Here is a 17,657-nt window from a genome sequence, read left to right on the forward strand (position 1 = left end):
GCGGCAGTGTTGGGGGGACCTCAGGGTATGTCTGTCTGTCTCTGTGGGGGCCAGACATCCCCCACAGTGGACGCGAGGTCCCCAGCGGGCCAGGCAGGGACGAGGTGAGCAGAGGAGCTGGGGTGCGCTGAGCTGAACCAGCAGCACCTCCAGCCCTGCCACCTCCAGCCCTGCTGGGCAGCTGGGATCTCCCCAGTCACAGCGGAGGGGGCCGAACACCCACAGAGGCCCCTCCAAGCCGCTGCCTCGACTGCCACCTGCAGGGCTCGGGGCGCAGAACTGCCGCCTGGGGGCCAGACCCCAGCCCCACCGATTGCCACCCTCCGGACCCTGCCTGGGGGCACCCGCATCCCTGTCCCGACGCATAGAGGTCAGTGGGACGCCTCCCAACTCTGATATCAGTGCCCCCTGGGCTCAGCTCAGCTTTGTTTAGTGTTTCCGTGTGCAGACCTGATGCTGAGCGTTTTACCTACACAAACACGCTCACTGCTGCCGGCGGCACTTACAGCATATACACCACACCCCAGATTACAGAGAGGAAAGTGCTCGGCACAGGGTCTGACTGATTCCAGACACTCTGTGAGTGACGGATGGATGCAGCTGACATGGCGCTCAGGGCTGCCTGTCTCCCAGACCTGCACATGTCCTAACAAGGACCACCAATTCAGCCCCATTTCCTGGGCAGCCTGTGCAGTCCCTCCTGCTCCCCGGGCCTCAGTCTCCCCATCTGCAAAGTGGGATGATAAGATCCCACTGCTGAGCCCAGAGCTGTCAGGCGGGTCAGGCAGGACATTGGGACAAGAGGTCCTGGAAACTGTAGAGGGCAGTGGATCTGCCAAACCCAGGCACCCTGCAGCACCGCCCCCGCTGGCAGGCTTCTTCCCTTTCTTCCCTTACTGCCACCTCTTCCAAGAAGCCCTCTGGATTTCAGGGAAGGCTCCTTTCTAAATAGCCCTGGATATTTACCCCACCCCACCCCACCCCACCCCACCCTAGGGCAGCCGCCTCCTGCCCGCGGGTCCCAGCGGGCCCTTGCCTGATGTCGTAGCTGTGCATGTCCTTCTCCGGGCGCCCGTGGATGATCCAGTGGGCCAGCTCCTGCCCACAGCCACCTCCCAGCATCATTCCTGGCAGGAGCGGAGCCGCAGGTCTGCGATCCACCCCCAGGGCCCTGCACCTCAGTTCCGTGCCCCTCCCACCTCTATGGGCAGCATCAGCCCCTAAGCCCTGGATCTCACACCTGGGGTGCCACACACCTCCTAACGGGACCTCACCCCCTCCCGGCAGGCTTGTCCCATCTCCACCCCTGTCAGGGCTGCAGTGCTGCCAGGCCCAGCACCCCAACCCGGGGTGGGGGGTGGGGCTCTGAGAACTGAAGGAGAGGCCCAGTTGGCTGTCTTCACTTGCAGGGATGCCAGGGAGTCGGGGACGCACTGCTGCCCACGCTTACCTGCACTGTTGAAGCCGCAGCCCAGGAAGAACCCACGGAGCTCGGGTGCCTCCCCCATCAGGGGCTTGTGGTCCGGTGTGAATGACTCTGAAAGGGAGGGGTAGGCCTGAAGCTCCCTCCCGGCCACATGCTCCTGGGTGGTGTCTCCCAAGAGGGCAGTAATTGAGGTGGGGGTGTGTAGGTGCCTCCTTCATCCAGACCCTCCCTATCCTCAAGACCCAGCTCAACGCTGCTTCCTCCAGGAAGCCTCCGTGATTGCTCCTGCCACATTCCCCTGAGTTCCTCAGCATTTACGACCTGAACTGGGTTCTGCCTTGGGGGAGTCCTGGTGTATCTCATGACTATCACCATTCTCCTGCTGGTGAGGGGCCGCTCCCTGAGCCCCCATCACTGCACGGGGCTCCCGGTCACTGTACCATCTTCCTGCTGTGTCACTGCAGGGCACTCTTGCCCACTGGACCACGAGTACCTTGAGGGCAGAGGCTGGGCTTTGCTCACTGTGTGCGGTATCTCGAGGCCTAGCACAGGGCCCAGCAAACAGTAGGTGCTTGATAAATGTTCACTGAGTGAATGAAGGATCGTAAGTTCTTTGGGAGAGGAGACCAAGTCTCTCGCTTCTGTCTGCTGCCAGCGTGCCAAGAGCAGAGGCCAGGATTGGAGGGCATAATGGTAAAGAGCTGGACTTTGCAGCCACTGTCCTGGGTTCAAACCCTGCTTTACCCCTTCCCAGCGTGTGACCTTGGCTCAGAGCCGCCTTGATTTCCTCATCTGTAAAATCCGGATCAGGGTATTTACTTCACGGGGCTGTGAGTTAGTCGGTCTGCAAATATTTGCAGCCCACCTGTTTGTGCCCAGAACTCAGCCACGGGAGGTGGCTCCGAACAAGACAAGCCCCACCCCTCGGGGAGCCGACGGGAGAGTGAGAGGGACAGAGAGTAAATGGGTAAATAAGGGGAACAGGGAATGCCTGGGGAGAAAACACAGGGGGATTCTGGGTCTGGAGTGCCCAGAGGGCTGGCCGCTCCTAACCGCCCCCTGGCGCCATCATAACCCCGGGTCACAGAGGAGGACGCTGCACAGCAAGGAGCTGGGGCCGCCGGTCAGGGCTGCCTGGCTCCCAGCCGGGCCCTCAGCCGCCGTGTGCACTGGTCACAAGCGCTGTCTTTCTCCCCCGGTCTCCGATCTTCAGCGTCTGAGCTGAAGGAGGCCACCAGCCCTGGGAAGCTGGGGAGCCTCCCAGACAGCCACAGGGGAGGTGGGAGAAGCAGGGCGGAGAGGAGGGCAGGGCCTAGGGTGAGTCCCTGGAGGCCGCGGTGACACTGGTGAGCCTCCGGGGGAGGCGTCAGGAGGGGCGGCAGCCCTGTGAGGAAGCGTCAGGGGCCTCTCTGGGGACTGTGCCAAGGCCGGGCTGCAAGGGGCAAGCTGGGGACCGGGTGGGGGGCGGGGGGGGGCAAGCGGGGGGCGGGGGGCAGGGCGCAGGGGGCGGCTCCCGCGACAGTGATGGGAGGATGCAGTTATGTTCGGGGATGACCCGGTGAGCACTTCGGGAGTGTTGTAAATGTTTCCACAATGTTCTGAGCAGCCTTACAGAAAGCCAGCAGGAGGGAAGTTTGGGGGTCAAGGTCGCCTGGATGTTTAACAAATGACTCGAGAGGATGCAGGATGCATGGGACAGGGGCCCCCACCTTGGCTCTGACCTCCTGACCTTGGAACGAGAGGTCTCCCCGCCCCCAGCTTCCCCGAAGTCAAGGGGGCCTGGGACTTCCCTGTTCTGCTCCGGAGGCCAAGGGTCGTTGACCGGCCTGTCCTCCCTGGTGAGAAGTGCTGATGTCCCCACGGAACCTCCCTCGCAGCTGGGAAACCAGACTCCACATGCATCTCCCCCCCCCCGTAGGGCTTCCTGGGGGCCATGACCCCCAGTCCAATTAAAGCGAGAATGCTCCCGTGCCCCTGGGATTGCTTTGGGCCTGGGTTTCTCACTGCCAGCCCCACGCAGCCCCGGGAAGCTGCCGGGGCAGTGGGCCCTCGGCTCTCACACCGCACCCTGTGCCCCGAGACCCTGGGGTTGGCCGGGGGACCCCAGCTGCCTCTCCCCAGAAAGCTGTCCTCTCACCAAGGGCTCTTTCATGAGCTGAACAGATTAAAGCAGTCGGGGCTGGCGGCTGTGCAGACACCGTGTGTGCCGGAACCAGGAAGCCTGGACTCCCCGTCAGTCCGCAGGCTGGTGTCAGGACCCCTCCCCTCCCCTGGCCTGGCCTGCCCCTCACGCCCTGCTCGGCCTGTAGGAAAGGCTTTGACGGCCGGCCTGGGCCTTGCCCTGCAACCTAACGTGTGGCTTCCTCGCCTCACTCCGCCTGTCACCCATTTCACAGATGCGGACACCGAGGCTCAAGGAACTCAGCGCCTCAGACACAAAGTTTCCTCTTTGGGCAACTGTACCTTTCGGAACCTCTCTCCACCCCTAAGTAGGCACATCCTACCCGTTTCTTGCCTTTCTTGAGGATGAAAGCGATCCCATCCGTGCAGGAAGGAGGGGGTATGCCCACGTGTTTCTGCTGGAACCAGCCTGGGGTGGCGTGTCTCGCCCGCCCGGAACCCTGGCCCCGCAGCCCCCCACGGCACCCTCTGGGTGGCCCACCCTGCTCCCACCACCCCTGTACCTCCTGCCCTCAGCCCCGCAGCTGAAACGTCTGGGCCCCAGGGCCAGCTTGGACCCCTCTACGCCCAGAGGCCACTGTCTGCCAGGACCCCAGGCCAGCAGCCTCACCCCTGCACCCCAGTGCCGTCACACGGGAACGTGCTGCCCCCCTGTCCCGAGCCCACCCGCCTTGGGTTCCCGCTTCGGGAGCTCCGCCCAGCCTCCCACACAGGCTCCCCCGCTGTGCTCCCCACGTGCCCGGGCACGAGGCAGGCGCTCAGCCGTCAGAAGGAGCTGGGCGGATGCTGTGCGAGCTCCCCCACACCACGTCCCCGCTGACGTTGTCCCGGGCTTGAATCTTATTCTAGAATCTTCTCCATCTGCACACAGCCTTTGAGACGCTCAGCGTGCCTGGGCCTCCCCCACCCTGGGGTCCCTGAGCTCCCTGGGCAACCCCAGGATTGCCCTCTCTCAGGCTCCGTCGTCGAGCGGTCACCTCTCCGTGCTGAGCTGTGAGTGACCCGTGCTGGGACAAGTCACATCAGTTTGAATGTCCAAAGTCTAGCCTGGCCGGCAGGCCCTAAACAATAAACTAGTGGCCTTGGCCAGACGTGTCAGTGCTGGGGGTCCGAGTCCACCCCGCCTGGTGTTCGATCCCCGTGGGCACCGACCGGCCGGGCAGGGTCAGGGGCTGCACCGTGCATACCCAAGGGGGGCATTGGAAGCTGAGCCACTCTGTTCTCCCCCTTTCCCTCCAGCTTCCTGCAGCTCAGCTTTCCCAGGGGCCAGAGGGGAGGCACCGGCTTGGGCCTTTCCATGCTGTGTGGGCGTGTGGCCCTGCTGGCCTGCCTGTCGAGGGCAGAGGGCAAAGGGGGCGAGGCTGACCTGGAATGGGGGTCTGCAGGCCTGTGAGGACGGCATCAGGGAGGAGCTTGGCCCTGCTCTCCGTGCTCAGCCTCACCAGGCGCTGGGAGGGCGCTCATCCCACCTTACGGATGAAAACACCAAGTTCTAGGGACAAGTCAAGCAGGGACTGAGCCCGGCGGGACCTCAGGAGGGACTCACGCGGGTGTGGACGGGAGGAAGCCTGGCCGCGTGCCCGTGGGCGGACTTCTGCCCTCACCGAGCTCACGTCCTTTGCCTGCAGAGAAGAGCGAGCGCGGCACCCGAGGCCCAGGACGGAGGGACGGCCGGCGCGCGCCCGGCGCAGGCCAGCCTCAGGGGGCAGCCCCCCCGCCGGCTCCAGGCCCCCCACTCACCTGGGCCGCAGACTGTGGACTTAATCCCCGTTTTCTCCAGCACGGGGACCCGGTTGACGGCACCTTCAATGTGCTGGGTGAACACATCCCAGTCCAGGTCGAAGAGGCCAAAGGCAAACTTGTCCGACACCTGGGGAGGCGGGCAGGGAACTGCCCTGTGACAGCGCCCCACGGGAGCGAGAGCCAGGCAGGGCCTGGCCAGCCTCTCCATTAGGTGGTGACAGCGCTGGGCTGGTCCCGCAGTGTGTCTCCCCTCCCCCAACCCCTCAGCGGCCCGTCTGCGCCCCCTTCCCGCCCCGCCCCAGGCCCGCCTGCTCTGCCCGGTCTCCCTGCCTCCCGCCCTCCTTCACCCCGTTCACCTAAGTCAGATCGGCCCTACGTGAGCGGACCCTGCCCACGTCTACCACCAACCCACAGCCACGCTGACCTTCCTTCGGGTCTTCGGGAAAAGCAAGCCTGATCTGACCTCAGGGCCTTCACCTCCACCTGGGGCAGCTCCTCCCCCGCCTTCTGTCTGCAGGGCTCTCTGCTCGATGTCAGCTCCTCAGGGAGCCCTGTGCGACCACAGTCCGAAGGACATCCTTCCACGCCAGTCTCGCTAGGCTCATCCTCAACCTGCTAGCTTCACTCGGGGCACAGACCACCATCCCAAATGCATTACTTCTTTGCTTATTTACTGTGTGTCTCCCCACCAGAATAAAGGCCTCTGGGGACAGGGACTCTTATCTTGGTCTCCCTCTCCCCAAAGTTAAACAGTATCTGGCTGAAAGGACTCATTTTGTTGTTCAATTTGTAGACTAAATGCATGAGTACAGGAGCTGGGGTGGTCCGTACATGCTCGAGGGGGCTGGGGGGTGCTGAGGGGGCCGCTGGCCCTGCGTGTATCCCAGGAGCTGCCGGCAGAGCAGCCCAGGCCGGAGGGAGATACAGCTGCAACCATGGGGGGTGGGGGAGGGCATGGGATTGTTTGTTGATGGACAGAGGGCTTCAATGCTTTCATAATCTTCTAAAGTCATTATTTCACACTTTGCAGCCTCTGATGACTGATGTTTTGAGGCAAGCCCTCCACCTGCCCCGAGTCTGGATCTGCCTGTGTGCCAGGTTCTTCAGGGGTTGGAAAAAATGGGTTTGACCTTGACCTTGTGCGATGGGGGACCTGCCACTTCTCAGGTAAGCCCCCAGGGTCGGGGGAGCTCCGGGGGGACAGTCTCCGGAAGAAGGCTCCTCCACGCTGAGACGTAGCCCCAACCCCTCCCTCGAGCCCTGGTGTCTCACCTCCTCCCAGAAGATGGGGTTGGTCTCGTAGCCGCCCACGGACAAGGCGTCCCCTTGGAGGCGGAGGTAGATGGAGGCGTCGTGGTCGCGGACGTTGGGCATGTTCTGCAAGGTGGAGCACAGAGGCCTCGGGGTCAGGGTCACAGACCCAAGCTGGGCCCACGGTGCCACCTCCTCATTGTAGGACCCTGAGGACAGGGTGGACCTGGGGCCTCTGCGTCACACAGTGGACAAACCACCCCACTGAAACCCCATAAGATAGCAGCAAAGATGGAAGGGCGGAGGGAGGGAAGAGAGAAAAGGGTAACCCACGGAACACAGCAGACGGGGGATCTCAGCCAACACCGGAGGTGCAGAGTGGATGGGGGAGGGCCGGCGCCTTAGCTCAGGGCTGGGAGAGGGGAGACAGCTTGCCAGCCTCTGTCCAGTCCCCTCCAATCTGCAAGGGCCGAGCCTAGGGCAACCCCAGGTCCCTCTGCAGGGGGCGGTGGGCCGAGTGTGTATGTGTGCGTGCACGCATGTGTGTGAGTGTGCATGTGTGTGTGAGTGTGAGAGAGAGTATGTGCGTGTACGTGAACAGGAAGTTGGACTAGGGTCTCTTCAAAGCAATTGGACCCAGATCCCTTCCATCCCCGCTGCGTGCAGCCCAGGGCCTGGCCCTACCCTGCAGGGGCCCTGAGGTCTGTCTCTGGAGAAATGGGTCCCCAGGGGCTCCAGGCTCCGGGGAGGTGAGAAGCCTGCTGCCATCCCCCCTCGACAACAGACTGGAGAGTCTTCTGTGGAGACACTGAGTGGTTTGGGGAAGACTCCAGACGCTGACATGGAGGTCCCTCACCAAAGAGAAGGGCATTCGACAGAAGGACTGGATAAGGCCAAGGACATCTTCCAGATATTAGGCTAAAACAGATTAAGGCATGGAAATCAGGAAAGGGAAAAAAATAAGAAAATTAGAAATTCAATCCTGAAGGTCCAATGTCCACCTTACAGGGGTTCCAGGAAGAGAAAACAGAGAAAATGGAGTAGAAGGAAAGTCAAAGCAAAAATCCAAGATGATTTCTCCGACTGAAAATCGTGAATCTCAGTATTGAAGGGCCCACAAGTGCCCACCAAGCCCTGTGACTGGACCAGGCCTGCACCAAGGCCACCTCAGGATGGAACATCCAGTGAACAGGTGGGTCCTAAACAAAGAAACAGCATTCCTGGAGGCTGAAGACCTGGAACAAAGTCCTCAAAATTCTGAAAGACGATTCTAAATACAGAATTCTCGACCCAGTCAATTTGTCAACCGACTGTAAGAAAGAATAAAGATTTTCTTCAGACATTCACGGACACAAAAACGTTTACTTTCCAGGTATCCTTCTCAGTAAGTGGCCAGAGACCATATGCCATGGATCCGGAGAGCAGCAGATCCAAACAGAAGATGGGTGAGGAAGGTCCCAGAGTAACAGCCGGTCAGAGGCTGATGGAGAAGATAAGAAGGCAGCGGGAGGAGTCCTTCAGCGGAGGAGAATGGGACTTACAGACTTTATGGGATTTCTCTGCCATGTATGAGTATGCAGAAAATATTACTGATATGGGCTTCCCTGGTGGCGCAGTGGTTGAGAGTCCGCCTGCCGATGCAGGGGACGCGGGTTCGTGCCCCGGTCCGGGAAGATCCCACATGCCGCGGAGCGGCTGGGCCCGTGAACCATGGCCGCTGAGCCTGTGCGTCCGGAGCCTGTGCTCCGCAACGGGAGAGGCCACAACAGTGACAGGCCTGAGTACCGCAAAAAAAAAAAAAAAAAAAAAAAAAAAAACCGAAAATATTACTGATAGGTGTTTGACAGATCTGTTAAGATGTTTGGGGGAAAATTGTGACAGTTATGAATACAGATGCAAATATCCTTGACAAAATACTAGGAAACTGAATCCAGCAACATAGAAAAAGGATTACATACCATGACCAAATGGGATTTATCCCGGGAATGCAAGGTTGGTTTATCATCTGAAAATCTGTGTAATATACTATGATCAATAAAGGACAAAATCCACTAATTATTTCAATAGATGCAAAAAAAGCATTTGACAGATAAAACACTTTCATGATAAAAACACCCAATGTGTAGGAATAGAAGGGAACTTCCTGATAAAGAGTATCTGAGAACCACCGACAGCAAATGCCTACTTATTTGCAGTCTTTCCTCCAAGACCAGGCCAAGAGAAGGAGGTCCACTGTCGCCACTGCCATTCAACATTGTACAGGAGGCCCTGGCCAGGGCAGGAATCAGGCAAGAAAGAGTAATTAAAGGCAACCAGAGGGAAAAAAAGTAAAACTATCTCTAGGTGCAGATGACATGATCTTACGTAGAGAAAATCCTAACGACCCCACTAAAAACTATTATAACTTATAAAATAGTTCAACAAGGTTGCAGGATACAAGGTCAATATACAACAAGCAGACAAAACCCACTGTATTTCTATATACCAGCAGTGAACAATCAAAAATGAAATTAGGAAAATAACAAAATTAGGAAAATAATTCAATTTACGATATCAAAAATAATAAAATGCTTACAAATAAGTTTAACAAAAGAAGTGCGAAACTTGTACTCTAAAAACTAGAAGATGCCTTTGAAAGAAATTAAAGAAGATGTAAATAATGGAAAGATCTCTCACGTTTACAAAATGAAGACTTACTATTGCTAAGATGACAGTACCCCCCAAACTGATCTACAGATTCAACACAGCTCCCACCAAAATCTCAGCTGGCTTCTTGGCAGGAGTTGACACGCGGACCCTAAAATTCATATGGAAGTGCAAGGGACCCAGAATATTCAGAGCAATCTTACGAGAAGAACAAACACGGAAGACTTACACTTCTGATGTCAAAACTTACTACAAGGTTAATACAATCAAGACAGAGTGGTCCAAACATAAGGATAGACATATATAGATCAACGGAATAGAACTGAGAGTCCAGAAATAAACCCTCACACTTATGGTCAATTGCTTTTCCACAAGGATGCCAAGGCAATTCAATGGGGAAAAGGATACTCTTCAGCAAATGGTGCTGGAACACCTGAATCGCCTCCTGCAAGAGCACGAAGTTGGACCCCTTCCTCACGCCACACACAAAATTTAACTCCAAATGTGTTGGAGACCTAATTATAAGAGCTAAGACTATAAAAGTCTTAGAAGAAAATACGGGAATAAATCTCTGTGGCCTGGTTTAGGAAATGCCTTCTTAAATATGACACCACAAGCACAAGGGACAAAAGAAAAAATTACATAGGTTGCAATTACTTCATCAAAATTAAGAACTTTTGTGCTGCCAACAATACCAACAAGAGAGTGAATAGACAACCCACAGAATGGGAGAAAATGTTTGCAAATCATAAATCTGATGAGGGACTTGTATCCAGAATACGTGAGCTCTTATAGTTCAATAGAACGACAATCCAATTAAAAATGAGCACAGTATCTGAACAGAGGTTTCCCCAAAGAAGACATACGTATGGCCAACAGGCACATGAAAAGACACTCAACGTCATCACTCATTAGGGAAATGCAACTCGAGCCACAAGATACCACTTCACACCCACTACGATGGCTAGAATCAAAAAGACAGACAATAAGAAATATTGCTGAGAATGTGGAGAAGTCAGAACCTTCACACACTGCTGATGAGAATGTAAAGCAGTGCAGCTTCCTTGGAAAACAGGCTGACGGTTCCTCAGAAAGTTCAACATAGAGTTACTCTATGACTCAGCAATTCCACTTCCACCCAAGAAAAAGGAAAACATACGTCCACACAAAAACTTGTACATGAATGTTCATAGCAGCATTATTCACAATAGCCAAAAAGCGAAAACAACCCACATGTCCATCAACAGACGAATGGATAAATAATTGTGGTTTACAAGAGCGTATTATTCAGCCATAAAAAGGAATGAAATTCTGCTACATGTACCACATGGATGAACCTTGACAGTGTCATGCAGAGTGAAAGAAGCCAGACACAGAGGCCACAAATGGTATGATTCCATTTCATTCAAAGTCCAAACCAGGAAAATCCAGAGACAGAAATTAGATTAGTGACTATCTAAGCTGAGGGTGGGGTGGGAAATGGGGACTGATAATGTGTGTGGGGTTTTAAGGACTAAGATAATGTTAGATAGACAGACAGACAGACAGACAGATAGACAAATAGATAGATAGATAGATAGACAGACAGACAGATAGACAGACAGATAGATAGACAGACAGATAGACAGACAGACAGACAGATAAATAGACAGATAGACAGACAGATAGATAGACAGATAAATAGATAGATAGACAGACAGATAGACAGATAGACAGACAGATAGATAGACAGATAGACAGACAGACAGACAGATCGGTAGATAGACAGACAGACAGACAGATAGACAGATAGATGATAGATACATGATAGAGATAGATAGATGATAGACAGATAGATGATAGAGATAGATAGATGATAGAGATAGATAGATGATAGAGTTAGATAGATAGATAGATTGATTGATAGAGATAGACAGATAGATGATAGATGATAGATAGATAGACAGATGGATAGATAGATAGGAATAAAGAATTAGTCACAGCTACATAGGAAACTGAACAACCAGAAAAAAACTATTAATAACTCCAGGAAACACGAAAAGTTGGACACTATTTGCTCAGGAGTTAACAATGTTCTCATTGTCATTATACTGCAAATACTGACTACTGATTTAACCAATAAATGAATGGATAAACAAAACCAAAGTATTTTAGAAAGTGAGCGGTGTGGGAAGAGGCCCACCCCCACAGGGGTCCTCAGCACTGGGGGAACTGCTTCCTCTCAACCCTGCTCTCCGGTGCCCCTGCCCTGGAGGTGGACACATCTGATGTGACCCCTCCGCCCCACCTTCGAGGACACGCAGAGACCAAAAGGGATAACCTGGCAGATGCCCCTCCCTGCCCCTCCAGTCTCCTAGTGGCCTGGCTCCCCTGCAGAGCTGGACTAAGCATGTCTGCACTGATTGCAAGAAGGCCCCCGGGAAGCTCTCAGTAACCGAGAACTTCAGGAATAATAATAGTGAGAGGTTACCTCTGCTGTCACTACCACTCTAAAAACAAAACCAACAGAATGCCAGAGCTCCATAGAGCAGGAGAGCGGGGACACCTGCTGGCCAGGGAAGCCCCTGGCTTTCGTCCAGCAGGATCAGGGTCCCCATCTCCCTGCCTTGCAAGGCCCCAGCTGCCCCAGAGTGGCCAGCACAGGCTCAGCTCAGCCCCAAGGCATCCACAGGGTACCCTCACTGCTTCCTCCCTCCAGAAGCCCACCCTATAGGTGTAACGCCAATTCCACTGGTGTCTCTGCCTCCTAATCTCAGCCCGTTCCTTCCATCTGCTTCTCCCGGCCCCATCTCCATCCAAATCTTGTCAGCTGCTTCCTCCAGGAAGCCCGCCCGATGGCTCCAGCCTTCCCTGCTCTCTTCCTCTGAAGCACCAGCTGGCTGGACCATCCCATGCCCTTAGTCACGGTCGGTCATCGTGGCCCTCATCTAATGAGCCCCTGCTCATGCACTGCGCTCAGCCCTTCAGCCCATCATTTGGTTCCTCCCTCAGTACCGCCCTAAGAGGTAGCTACCATCTTTACCCATTTGGCAGAGAAGGAAACTGAGGCTCAGGTGGCACCTTGACTCACCTGGCTGGGTAATGGGGGAGTTGGGATGCAGACCCTGAGCACGGGCCCTCTCCCATTGCTCTGTGCCCCAACAGAGCAGTTTCTGCAAAAGTGGGTCGAGGATAGCGGGGATGCCAGACCATGAGGGAGCATCTGGGCCACCACGTTTGACAGACGCAGAGGCCAGGCCCAGAGAGGAAAGGGACAAGGTCACAGAGGAGCTGGGGGCAGCATTCGGCTAGGACCCAGGACAGGGACGGCTTCTCAGAACTGGGGTCCCTAGGGCAGCACAGCCCTCTGGCCACCCATAAAGAAAGATAAAGGGCATGTGGTCCAGGTGGCAAAGCCCTGAGCCCTCACTGGCCAGCCCAGGGCCAACACCACGAGGCCCAGATCTGGGCAGTTGGTGTCCTGCTGCAGGACTGTCAACCCAGGGAGCGTCCCGAGCTGCGGAAGACAGGCCCAAGTGTCAGGGGCCTCCCCACATGAGCCGCACAGCCCTGACTGCAGGAGCTGCCGTGGCCTAAAGGAGCTTGTTTTCTGACCCACCATGGCATCAGACCACGTGGGAGGTCAGGGTCAGAGGCCTGCCCTTCTCCCAGATTCAGGCTGCCCAGGTGTGGCCTCAGGAGAGGCTGGCCTCCCAGACTCCCCACGTGGAGGGGAGCATGGGGAACTTGGCCCCCAGCCCCAAATCTCCTCTTTTCTCCTACAGAAGTCTCATAGATTCTGGGGCTGGTGGCCCTTTCCTGGAGCGCAGCCTGGGGTTCCCAGGACACACAGGTTGCTGGGTGGGGGCAGTGTTTGTGAGTTACATGAATAACCCCAGCCTGGCTCTGACCTTAAAATTCAGGGTGCGGGTCCCTGGGCCCAGAGTGGGCCCTGCTTCTCCCTGAAAGCCGCCTCAAAGCTGGGCATCCTGCGCACCAGGACACGGAGAGACTGAGGCCCCAGTCCTGGGCTCTGTAGGACACAGCCCTGCTCTGCCCCCAGCCTGTCCCCAGCTTTAGCCCAGCCCCCGAGAGCCCACTGCGGCCCGAGGGCGACCCCTGGCGGCCGCGGGGGATATTTCCCACAGAACCAGGGCCAGGGACTCTTCGCACCAACAGCTGCAGTGATGCCTCTTTCCCCAGAGCCCCGCCCACAGGGCACACAGCAGCCCTGGGGAGGAGTGTGTGCTGGATTGTATTAAACTCTTCCACGAACGGGGGAACCTTGTGTGTGTTGGGGGGGGGACAAGAGCGGCGGAGACCCCGGCCCCGCGGCAGCTTCCCTCACCCCTCCGCCACTGGGTCCACCCAGCGGCCAGCCTGGTGACCAGAGGGAAGCCAGGCTTGTCCAGGGCAGCGGTGAGGCTCCCAGGCCCCTCTTTGCTGGAGCCTGACCCTAAACAAGGTCAGCCTGGTCTCTCACACTCTCCCCACACCCACACCCTCGGGCCCGCTTCTCTGAACCGCCTGCAGCTCCCCGGCCGCCAGGCTCGGCGTCCTCCCCTTCTCCCCCTCGTTCTTTCTCTGCCACCCTTCAGATGCCTCAGAAGACCCTTCAGACATGGCCTCCGCCAGGGCACCTCCCTGGTCCATAGGCTGGGAGTCCCTATAGCCCCTGTGCTTGCCCCCTGGGAGCCCCTGTCAGCCTGTTTTAAAATAAATAATATCTTCACTTGTTTGTACCCTTCCCCCAGCTCACCTGGGCGAGAACTAGGTTCTTATCTCTGTTATAGTCCCAGTTTCTAGATGAGGGCTTGGAGCACAGAGCTTATCCAGTGAATGTTTGATGCAGAGAGGGGTGGGGAGGGAAGGTTAGATGGATTAATAAACAGATGGATGATGGAGGAATGGGTGAAGGGAGAGATGAATGGGTAGAGGGGGTGATGGCTGGATGGATACATGAGAGAAAGGACGGACAGATGAATGGATGGATACATAGATGAATCAATGGATGGACGAAGGGCTAGAGGGAGGGAGGGATCGGAGGAGGGATGAATGGATGCAGGGATGGCCAGAGGAACAGAGGGAAGGAAATGAGTGGAGGGATAATGGAGGGAGGGAGGGGGAAGAGGCTGGAGGGAAAGAGGAGTGGTCAGTGACAAGGCAACAGGAAGCCACCCGCCACCAGCACAGGAGAGGGGAGATAGAAGGGGAGGAGAGGGGAGGTAGAAAGGGAGGAGAGGGGAGATAGAAAGGGAGGAGAGGGGAGGTAGAAAGGGAGGAGAGGGGAGGTAGAAAGGGAGGAGAGGGGAGATAGAAAGGGAGGAGAGGGGAGGTAGAAAGGGAGGAGAGGGGAGGTAGAAAGGGAGGAGAGGGGAGATAGAAAGGGAGGAGAGGGGAGGTAGAAAGGGAGGAGAGGGGAGATAGAAAGGGAGGAGAGGGGAGGTAGAAAGGGAGGAGAGGGGAGGTAGAAAGGGAGGAGAGGGAAGATAGAAAGGGAGGAGAGGGGAGATAGAAAGGGAGGAGAGGGGAGATAGAAAGGGAGGAGAGGGGAGATAGAAAGGGAGGGGAGGAGAGAGGGTAGGGGGCGCACATTTCCCCTCTCCCCCACCGCCTCCCCTGGCAGAGGTGTCTCCAGGGCTCCCTGGGAGGTTCTGAGGGCCAGGGATCAATGTCCTCTGAGACTGGCACCTGGGGCACAGAACATGGCAAAAGCCAGACTGGCCGCACCATGCAGGATGGGCTTGGGCATCAATGAGAAGCCCTGCTCCCAAGGCAAAGGGGGTCGGGACCCTCGGGTTATGCCTGTGCTACTTCATTTCATTCTCGGGCCACCCAAAACCTCCAGTCATGAGGAGTCCCATTTCACAGATGAGGCCACTGACGCTCAGGGCGATGAAGGAACCTACAAGCGTTGGGCTTCACAGCCAGGTCCGTGCACCACCCACTTGGTGCCTGGGGCCGTCTACTCACCTGGATCCCTTCAATGCGCTCGGTGACGACGTAGGCATGGTGCATGGCCACCAGCGGGACCTTGACGCCAGCCATCCGGCCCACGGCGCCTGCCCACACTCCTGCAGGCAGAGCAGACAGTTGAGCTCTGCTGGCAACTGGCGGGGGTCAGCCAGCTGGGCGCCTCTGCAGGCCTGTCTGCCGTGGCAGTGATTCCCCAGGTCACGCCTGGGCCCCCACCCCTAAGTAAGGCCAGGTTTAGGGAGCAGCCGGGGTGGCCACTTGGGAGCCCAGAAGAAACGTGTTCCCACCTGCACAATTGACCACGCAGGGCGTCTGGATGGAGCCGTGCTCTGTCTCCACAGCCTCGACCCGCCGCACCCCAAAATCATCCGTCCGCACACTGATGCCGGTCACCGGGCAGTTCTCGATGACCTGAGAGCGAGAAGAGCTGCTTCCAAAGCCATGTGGGCGCTCTGAGCACTGACCACCTACCCTCTCCTACCTCCAGCCCAGGGGGTACCCGGGACACCTGCTTCTGCTCAGGCAGGCTTCATGTGACCCCACTGGGGAAATGGGGTGACCACAGGGTGGAAACTAACTCCACGTGTTCCTTGACTTGGAGAACTCGTCCCCCCAGACAGAGGCTTTTTTTGAAAAAAAGAAAAGAAAAGGAGGGCTCATTTGACTGACAGGTGCTTGCGGTAAAAGGTCACATACAGTGCAGTTTGTCTCCATTTGACTTACATATACATCTTCATAGAAAAGTACTTGCAGTAAAACTACAAGGTCAACATTGGTTACCTCTGGGTGATCCTCATTTCTTCTGTCTTGCTTATTTGTCTTTTCTAATCTTTCCTACAACTATGTGTGTATTCGAGACAAAAGAAGATAAAATTTACAAGAAGAGATTTGGGGCGGGTTCACTCTTCCAGCAGGGCCAGACCTCGGGGAAGGGAGGAGAGCTGACCTGGGGGACAAACCTGAGGCCGGCCGGCCTCTGCAGGATCGGATTAGAGGCTCAGGTCCTATGTGGAGCAGAGAGAACGGCACGTGTTCTCTTGCCTTCTGGTCTTGGGGTTCTTAGGCAGGAGGGGTGGGCTGGGAGCAGGGGACCCAGGGCCGTAAGGCCATTGTACCTGTGCTCCGCGGGCAGTGGCGGCCCTGGTGAGGGCGGTACAGGTGCCGGCGGGGTCCATGGTGCCATCATGAGGCACGTACAGGGTCCCGTAGAGGTCATCCACATTCATCAGCGGATAGAGTGCCTTGGTCTCTGCCGGGCTCAGCACGTGGGACTCCACGCCATAGGCCTTGCCCAACTGGGAGACCCAGAGGAAAGTACTTGAGCCCTCGGGGAGCAGACCCCCTTGGCCACTCTCCTCCCCATCTGGGCCTCCAAGGGTCAGTTCAGACCCTGTGTCCCCCAGGAACCCTTAGCCGGCCACCGTGCCCCAGCGACCCCCGTCCCTCGGGCCAGCTCCGAGGAAGAGTAAGGAGCCCGGGTAGTGCTCGGAAGCAGGCTCTGGGGCCCTCCCGCCTCCCCCATCCAGCTCTAACATGAGCCATGTGACGTGGGGCAAGTTGCTAACGTCACCTGGGGGAATGGGGGTGATAATGGTTTACGGGGTTGACACCTTTAAAGAGCTTAGACCAGTCCCTGGCACATAAGGATTTACTGTATAATATAAATAAAAATAATCCCCGTAGGTCTGATAGTCTGAGCTTCAACCAGGTTTGACGGTCAGACCAGCTCCCCAGACGAGAGACCGCTGCAGTCCTCTGTCCCAGGCCCCGGACTGTGTGACAGACCACACCCCCGGCTCATTTGATTGGCCCAAGGGCAGCCAATCAAATGCCCCCAGGCATCCATCCATCGGGACAGGCTCCGCCCAACTAGAGATGAGCTGAGCCAATCAGGTTCTCTCTCCGAGCAGTGGGAATGAAAAGCTGCAGAGGCCTCACTCAGCACTTGAGCTGAAAGGTTGCCTGGGCACCTTTGGAGCTTCCATCGCAGCTGATGAGTGAGCAAGGCGGCGGGGGGGGGGGGCGGGGGGGGCGGGAGAGGTGGGGGGAGTAGGCAGAATGAGGCCACCTCCTAACCCCAGAGACCCAGCCCGTTCTAATGAAGCCAGGTGCCGCTGCTTCCGCCCGGGCAGAGGCACGCGGCATCCCTGTGACAATGTACCTCTGCTACCCACACAGGCCTCTCTGCTCGCTGGGCCCTGAGCCGCTCTTCGGTTGGTGCTCAATAAGGAATGAACTGCTGGAGGAGCCAGTCTCAGCCACGCCCTGGAATTTGGGGTCCAGGCCTGGCTGCCCTGGGTGAAGAATCAACTCTCCACCCCAGCAGAGGGCCTTCCACAGCGGAAGGCTTTCTCTGCCGTCTCGCCCACAATGGCGTTCCCTCAGCCCCGCCAGCGGTGCCGGGAGAAGGGTGGTCCTTCCTCCTGGGTACTGCAGTTTCTCATCATGCATCCTG

General features: G+C 56.8%; 1 protein-coding gene across 1 annotated transcript in view; it reads right to left on the bottom strand.

Moving 5' to 3' along the window:
- The window catches only part of SARDH (sarcosine dehydrogenase), a 63,430-nt gene that overhangs the window by 41,178 nt on the left and 4,595 nt on the right, over nucleotides 1-17,657 (bottom strand). Inside the window, exons 6-12 of the mRNA XM_060153838.1 lie at nucleotides 16,318-16,497; nucleotides 15,490-15,613; nucleotides 15,200-15,300; nucleotides 6,623-6,727; nucleotides 5,348-5,477; nucleotides 1,451-1,537; nucleotides 1,037-1,127 (exon numbers count right to left, since the gene is read on the bottom strand). Coding sequence (XP_060009821.1) covers nucleotides 1,037-1,127; nucleotides 1,451-1,537; nucleotides 5,348-5,477; nucleotides 6,623-6,727; nucleotides 15,200-15,300; nucleotides 15,490-15,613; nucleotides 16,318-16,497 — 818 coding nt within the window. The remainder of the gene's footprint in view (nucleotides 1-1,036; nucleotides 1,128-1,450; nucleotides 1,538-5,347; nucleotides 5,478-6,622; nucleotides 6,728-15,199; nucleotides 15,301-15,489; nucleotides 15,614-16,317; nucleotides 16,498-17,657) is intronic.

This window comes from Lagenorhynchus albirostris, chromosome 7, assembly GCF_949774975.1.
Source record: "Lagenorhynchus albirostris chromosome 7, mLagAlb1.1, whole genome shotgun sequence".
Taxonomy (NCBI): Eukaryota; Metazoa; Chordata; class Mammalia; order Artiodactyla; family Delphinidae; genus Lagenorhynchus; species Lagenorhynchus albirostris.